Consider the following 7,748-nt stretch of genomic DNA (forward strand, 5'->3'; position numbering starts at 1 on the left):
CTTGGCTAGGTACTAATCATCCGCAAAACCCTAATTCTATCCCCAGCCTCTTAAACGGTCCGGCTCTACCTGTGCAGAATCGCTCACCGTGACTTTTTTTAAATCTCACGAGTCGCTTAGCTTAGCGGTAGCTATTCTCCATCCATCCATCCAATCCAGCTCTCTTAATACGTACATCTATAACCCCGATTTATCGAGTTGCATCGACTTTACTGTACGGAGGACAGTACTCCGTACGGGCTTTCAGGAACGGCTCAAGCCTCAGGGGAGCAGTCCTATCGAGGTTAGCGACGCCAGATTGTTGCTGCATGTATGTAGGTAATGCAGACATGTGAGTCCACCGCCAAGGGCAAAATGTTGCGTTGCGTGGCGTTGCTGCCCGACGTGGGTCAGCGCTCACTCATGGCTAAACGGTACATACCTACCTCACACTACGCAGCAAGCAGGCGTGGAGCACCTGCCGCTCGATCGATCGAATCTTTTCTTTTTAAGATCATTATGAATCTAATAGACAGTTTACCACGGTCAGAATATATTCCGATTGTGTTTCGAGTCTGCATACATATTATATCACCCAGTATGTTCACCAACTTCACCAACAGCCCCTTGATCATTGAAGAAATACCCGAAAATTGTTCAAATAACGCAAGTACAAAAAAAAAAGGAAAGTTGTCTAATGCACCGAGATCTAAGACACCCGGTGTAGACATTCAACCTCTCTCGGTATCTCTCATACCCAACAGAGATATTATATCCAGATAACCGGTAAAGATATATACTAGAGTATCTACATACTTTCTTCCACAATCCAATTACCGCCTTCAAGTCCGCCCCACATCCATAACAGATCAGTTGAGATAAAGATGGAAATAAAATGGTTATCCGCAAGCAAACGGGTGTCGAAAGTCAACGGAGAGATTTGGCCCCCCAAACGCCCAGTCAATGCAAAATAAATGTTAGGTATACATAAATGCGTCGCTAAGGATCGTACTCATGATGCTCGATGTAGATGTTCGATGACGACACGGGTATAGCCCTGAGAGCGCATGTCAAAAGGCGACTTTCTGAGGGGACGTCATCGTTTCAGCCGGGGCCCGAGAGGCGTCGTTCGGAGGGGTCCGAATTGGACAAATTTCCGGGTCACCGGTCCGGATCGTTTTGTCTTGTCCCTGCACATAGGATTAGCAACAGAGCGAACCTCAGCATACCACCGCGATATTGCTTACTTCTCGGGCTCCCACAGTTTTGTCTTTTCATTCCATACATGGCTGGGTGAAATGTCAGCACAGGCGACTAGATGACTTGAATTATGTCCCAGGAGACCCACTCTTCAAAATTGGTCACTGTCAGCGCCTTCTTGCCGTACTCAGCTTCGAGCAGCTTCGTATACTCATAGGGGACCTTGACGGGAAGGTTCTCAAAGTAGCTATCGCGAAGAGGGAAAATGTCGTTCTCCTTCGATGCAGTCAACATTCGGATCGTTGCAATCTGCAACAGATTTCAAGACACATACGTCATACTGATGGCCGTCCTTGCAGATTAGAGCACTCAGCCGCCCACGCTTTCTCGCCTCATCGTCTGTGCGCACGGTGGTGATGTCGATAAACATTCCTGAAGATGTATCGATCCATCGCGCATCAATAACGTTCATCTTATCCTCCGTTGATCGGATAACATAATGCGGGTTAATTTCAAGGAGATACGTCCGTCCCCCCTTGACGCCAGGGAGCTTGAAGTGGTGCTCCGTCATGTTGTAGTATTCGGCTAGGAAGTGCATCGTAGGTTCGGAGACCTGAACGTCGAGGTCACTGTCCCACGGTAGAATCTAGGAACGGTCAGTCCATGACCGTTGTCCGGTGCCCATGGTTCCCAACCTTTTGGTTCCACCACCAGCCCAGCAGCGTCCCGTGCATTATCCACGTCTCTGCGCCAATGTCGGACATGGTCGCTAAGTATGTTTGCATCAAGGCAGTCAGATGCGGGAGACTCTCCTCCTCGGGAAGAACGTCCGATGCAAACCTGGTTAGGGAATCAGCGTGTGGTCCTCGAAAGCTGGGATCGTGGAACAAGCATACCGTCCATCATAGTGAGGGTGGAATCTGGTGGAGCTGTGTCAGCGGACGGAATCCTGTAGGGCAAAATTGGAGGGAAAAATGAACGTACGTCGACTCATCTATTCCCCGAGTCAGTGATCTGGCGGTGCGGGATATGACGGAGGGCGGGGATAGACTCACGAAAGTATTTCTCTGCTGGATCACCTCCCTTGCCGCTATAGTCTTTGGCCAGACTGGTTCTGACACTCATAAAGTCTGCGTCACCACAGACCGGCCTGACAGCGGCGGCCAGCAGCCCCAAGAATCCAAGTACCAACATCGGAGCACTGCTAGGTCGGGTTGTTCAAGGCTGACTGGGTTGCACGAGCAGGAGGACGAGCATGCTAAGGTCGACGGGGGTGATCCCCTTGCCTATGTATGCACTGTACTACCGGGTGCGCGGGACGAGGCACCTCGACTGCAGTACGTCAGAGAACGGAGGGATGAGGCGAAAAAAAAAGTACGGGGGTAGGCCTAGAACATGAACGAGAGGATCGCTTGAGCCGACAGGAGAGCAAAGCTTTAAAAGGATAATAATAGACGGGGCAACATTAGGATGGCGCTAGAGAAAGAGGGACTTGGACCGGCCGAGATGTCGCGTGCTTGGTTACGGAGTACGGTGGATAAGGCGATCCCTAGGCCAGCTCAGCGACAGGACGGATAACGACAGTGAGCAGTGCGTGCCAGGATTCCTAGGGCCTGCTGCTGAGCTGGAGCAAGGGCTGGCTTCGTGCTGGATTCTTGGGCTTCTTGGCTTCCAGGATGTTCACGCCCTGTCGAGCGTAGAAGCCGGGAGAAGCGCAACATCGGTCTTAGTCGGCTCCGCCTGCAACGCGCGCACTCTGACTTTAGCGGTCTGACTAGGACCTGATTCGTATCCGACGCGTTATCCACTGGTATCTGGACGTACGCAGTACGGAGTCTTCAGAGTTGATGCTCACAGCCTGAGGCTAGCAAGCTGCAACCCCGAACGTTGACCACGCGGAGCGCTCCTCTCGTACGGCTGTCCGTCCGGCTTGGCGGTCTTTTTTTGTCGACTCACGCACACACATCGCCAGATCTTACGGCGTTGATCCTCGTTGACACAGGCCGGGGCCAACCTTGCAGGGCTTAGTCGGGGTTCGGGTTCGTGCCGAGGTCAGTTAGGCACACTGGCCGTTTCGACGTCCTCCTCTCACGCACTCTCAGCAACACAAATCCCTGCCTCCCCATCACACCGTTTCCATGGCGCGTCTACACGCCGCGTCAGCCATGGAAAACCCGGACAGTTACCAAATAACTCACAATATTTTTCGCTGGAGCTGTGCCATGTCCTCAACATGATCTTCCCACGGTCACGGCTAAGATATCCGTTAAGAGTTTTTCGTGCCTGCGATCCTCACGTGGTTGGGCTCCTTCGGTCGATCTTATCGATCAACGATCGCCATTGATCAGTGCGGACTTTTAAAGGATTAGGCTCACTAATGATTGGCACGTCTTATAAACCCGTCTGCTGTCTTTTCGCCTCGCCTTTCGAAGGGTCCAAAGGCATTATTGGTTTGTTTGGCAGCTATTGGACCCGACAAATGACCTAGTCATTGGTTTATGATTGCAATGCAGTCTTCTGCAACGCTCAGCCCGCAGGCCTCCTTGCTCTTGCTTTTCAGATAGAATCTTGCCATGCTGGACGTGTGTATATATTACCTTGCCAGCGCACTGACCATAAGGAGGGGCGATTATCTCATTGCATCTGGGTGTTGTGCCGTGCACACGCAAGTGCAATGGATCACTCCAGCTTACCCACTGCTTCACTATCACACTCTTTCTAGGTTGTATAGTTTGGATAAATTCATTTTATATTCAAGACAAGCTTGCAGGCGTCTCACATGACCGCCATGGCGCTCTGCGGTTGCTGCAGCCACGAGCGCGGCCGCGTGGGGGCCGAGCTAGGCTCTCTGTGCTCCGCGCTCAAACCTTGAATCATCAGCCACATCCGTGTCTGCAGCTTTCCCGTTCGGATGAGATGCGCAGCCGTCTTGCTGTGCTCGGTCAATCTTTATCTTTGATAGCGAAATATACGTGCTTCTAAAAGGGAGTCACTGACCCTCAGAAGCGCAACAGTTGATGATGGCTGTAGATTGCACAGCACCGTCAAAGCTTTCTCCGTGATGCTCTTTCTCATGTCTTCCATTGCTCAAGGGTACCCAAACAATTGTTATGTTTTGCATGACCCTGCTTGTCTTTCTGCAACTTCCCTGGTGTTTATCTGTGCTCTAGCCCTACAGCCTAGTGCTTTTGGAAGTGCACTGTCGCGAAACCAACGCGGAGCATGTCCGCTACACCAACCCTTGGCAACCCGGGCCTAGCCCAGCAGCCTGCGCCTGTCCAACCTCAGCAGCTCAATCGATCCTGTGAATCATGCAGGGCGCTCAAGGTACGCTGTATCCCAGATCCAGCGTCTCTCAATTAATGCCAGCGGTGCGTAAAGGCGAAGAGAGCATGCATCTTCATCGCCCCGCAAAGACGCCGGCCGCGCAAGCGGACGGATTCGAGGGTAGCACAGCTGGAGAAGGAAATGCGCGCCATGCGCTCCCTTCTGAAAGACAGACGATTCACCATAGACGAAAGCGGCCCGGAAGATACAGAGCATGGGAAGGAAACGGACGATGTCGACTTTGGTGCGTCACCGAAAGAGAAAGAGTCAACCGGTCCGGATGTCCAAGGTGGAGGTATGCCTGGGCCATCCAGGTCAATGGACCATTCTCAAGGGTTTAGACCTACGTCTATGACCCCTGGTGAAGGCGGCTCTTTCACAGGCACGTCGTACAACAACACGCATAATCACTACTCTCCGGACTTGCATCGAAATGACGATGTCATTGACCGTGGGATAATTTCGATGGAGACTGCTAATGAACTCGTGGCTATTTTTATCAATGAGCTGGTACAATTCTTCCCGGTGGTTGTCCTGCCAGCAGATACGACAGCCTCGCAACTACGCCAATCCAAACCTGTGCTGTTTCTATCAGTGATTGCTGCTGCTGCCATTGCGGTGGATTCAAGTCTGGCCATGGTTCTCAATCGTGAGATTGTCAGGCTGTACGCAGAGCGCTTCTTTATAGAGGGCGAAAAGTCCCTGGAACTAGTGCAAGCTCTTCTCGTCATGATAGCATTCTACTTTCCGCCAGACTCGCCCCTGAAGTTGCAGTTCTATCAATACACGCATGTCGCAGCTACAATGGCTCTGGAAATTGGTCTTGCTTCAAAGCGCCGGGTGTCCCGAAAGCCAGCCGATGGGAGAGGGGTTGAGCAGTATGACACTTTCGATGAACACATCGCTGAACAAGCCCGCGCAATTTTAGGCTGCTATCACTTGGCTTCTAAGTAAGCACCGAGACAAGGAAAACCGAACTGTCTGTCCAAGATTTGCTGACAAGGAACAGCGTCGCCATGAGAACACGTCGACCTAATATTCTATTGTTTAATGATTGGATAAGTGAATGTGTAAATCACCTAGACCGTTCTCCCCGTATGACAGATAGGCATCTAGCAGCGTGGTTTGGGCTTCAAAGGATCGTCGATGAAGCCATGTCGTCTTTTGGTCTCGATGATACGAGCTCCGCCACCACACTCACAGAGGCCCGTATCCAAGCCGTCTTGAGGTGGTTCGACGACCGTATGCAGGCCTGGAAGAAGAACACTTCTCCGGATCTGCTTACTGGTGGGCTGCCCGTTGGAAAACATATTGAGAGGAGGAGTGGCTTACGCTGGTTCTTTTAGTGCCTATGATGCTCGAGTATCACCACACGAACCTCGCAGTGTATGAGCTTGCGGTCGGTGAAGGCTACCGTGACCCAGACGCTATTAAACGCCGGTATTACACACTTCCTTCTCTTGATGATGGGAACCCGCAACAGCCAAGTGCGCCGTTGAGCGCTGTCCGTGTCGATATGACAATGAAGTGGTTGAACGCAGCGCGTGTGATGCTTGACACGTTCCTTGACTGTGATACAGAGACCATGCGGAGAATTCCCAACATCATATACACACGCGTAGGATTGGGCGTAATGGCTCTGCTGAAGATCTACTTCTCGGTCAGATCAGGTGCAATGCGGAAGATTATAGCACCAGAGAATGTCAATGTCGACATGTATTTGGAGGCGATGACACGGAGGCTGACCGAGGCGAGCGCGGGACTGAAATACAAGATCCCCGGGCGATGGCTGTATGTAGTCGGCGTCAAGGCCAGGGATTGGTATGACCGGCTCCAGAACCACCAGGCTCAGAAGGAAGCCAACCTCCAAGGCCAACTGAAGGCAGCCAACTCGGTCGGTACCTCCTCCTCCTCCACGGCCCCGAGTCCCGTGACTATTCAAAACGACAATGTCCAATTTGATCCTGTCCACCCGCCGCGAATAGATCATTTCACGACGCAGCCATGTCAATCTCACTGCGAAGGCAGTAGCAGCAGTGGCTATGGCGGTCCCGCAGCAGCCGTCACCTGGCCACCAGACGACAGCATCTTCAACTTGAATCAGCCATCCGGGTATCCACCCGGAGGAGCCCTTCAGCAGCCGATGCAATTCGACATGCAAAACTTTCCGGGGGCCTTTGGACAGTACAACAATCTCTTCCCGGTCGGCAGTGGGATAGAACTCGATGACTGGATACCGGATGGGAGCATATTTGCACTGCCCAGTTTGCCCGGTTTCTGAAGCTTTCATTTAAAGCGATAAGAGGGTCACGAAAGCACTATCTCTTCGCGAAAGTGCAAGTCTCGTCCTTTCAAGAGCGTGCCGTTCCTCCACAGCCACAACGAAAGTATACTGAGATATTGTATACAAGACACTGATCTCAGTTTGCAAGCTGGAATACACGTCATGTTTTCCCGGCCCTGGTGCCGGATCCGATACCCTTGGCGTTGGTGGTTTGCGTTAGAAGCGACCAAGCCAGTTGGCCCGCGGCTGAATGCAATTTAACTTTCCATTCCGCGAAGGAATAACCACATGGACGATATTCTCCTCTCCTCTTTGACAATACTCCTCTCATTTATCTATATACCCCATCAGTTTTCTCCACTCTTATTGATCCATATCCAAGAAATGGAACTCTCCCCTTTTGATCTGGTCTCGTGGCAGGATACTTGCCATGGTGGATATATATAATATAATTCCTCACGTATGTAGATATTATCATCCTGCATACATATTCTGGCAGTAAAGCGAGGTCTCCTTCACTTCTTTCATGATCTGGAGAAATAAGTACTTTTCAGGATACAACTTACCATCTTTTGAGGTCATGTGATCATCCTTTCCTTCCACACATTCTCGAGGGACGTGTCCATGGTATCTTACCCATTCATTGATAGGATGTTCACGGACAAGTAAGTACTCTTCCAATATCGAGTTCCCTGCACAAGAATTAAATTTATCTGGCAAAGATGGCATATACACACACAAACAAAGGTATAGACGGCCTGCAAAAAAATTAAAAAAAATTAAAAGAATCAAAAGAGGAGAAAGCTCTACATGCCATATATATATATATATATATACACATAATTATTCGCTACTACGATACACTTATAGTGGTGCGTCGGAACATCGGGGAAGTCGGAACTCCGGACAATGATTTGGTTCCGAGCCCTAAAACTTACTACCAGTACGTGAAGTGGAC

General features: G+C 50.8%; 3 protein-coding genes across 3 annotated transcripts; 2 read left to right on the forward strand and 1 right to left on the reverse strand.

Moving 5' to 3' along the window:
* Positions 1 to 579: 579 nt before the first annotated feature.
* Positions 580 to 953, forward strand: VTN00DRAFT_505 (uncharacterized protein; the record flags this gene model as incomplete). The annotated part of the gene is made up of 2 exons (XM_069431540.1): positions 580 to 723; positions 783 to 953. 2 exons carry the CDS (start codon positions 580 to 582, stop codon positions 951 to 953), a joined length of 315 nt encoding a protein of 104 aa, XP_069291213.1.
* Positions 954 to 1,075: 122 nt separating this feature from the next.
* VTN00DRAFT_506 (uncharacterized protein) lies at positions 1,076 to 2,373 on the reverse strand (the record flags this gene model as incomplete). The annotated part of the gene is made up of 8 exons (XM_069431551.1): positions 1,076 to 1,169; positions 1,227 to 1,268; positions 1,328 to 1,455; positions 1,514 to 1,825; positions 1,875 to 2,019; positions 2,076 to 2,099; positions 2,164 to 2,173; positions 2,235 to 2,373. The coding sequence occupies 8 exons, from the start codon at positions 2,371 to 2,373 to the stop codon at positions 1,076 to 1,078; spliced, it is 894 nt and encodes a 297-aa protein (XP_069291214.1).
* Positions 2,374 to 4,401: 2,028 nt separating this feature from the next.
* VTN00DRAFT_507 (uncharacterized protein) lies at positions 4,402 to 6,787 on the forward strand (the record flags this gene model as incomplete). Its single annotated transcript, XM_069431562.1, has 4 exons — positions 4,402 to 4,506; positions 4,561 to 5,456; positions 5,516 to 5,793; positions 5,853 to 6,787. The coding sequence occupies 4 exons, from the start codon at positions 4,402 to 4,404 to the stop codon at positions 6,785 to 6,787; spliced, it is 2,214 nt and encodes a 737-aa protein (XP_069291215.1).
* Between the last annotated feature and the right edge of the window lie 961 nt (positions 6,788 to 7,748).

The sequence above is a fragment of the Thermoascus crustaceus genome, assembly GCF_041956765.1.
Source record: "Thermoascus crustaceus strain CBS 181.67 unplaced genomic scaffold VTN00scaffold_1, whole genome shotgun sequence".
NCBI classification, from domain to species: domain Eukaryota; kingdom Fungi; phylum Ascomycota; class Eurotiomycetes; order Eurotiales; family Thermoascaceae; genus Thermoascus; species Thermoascus crustaceus.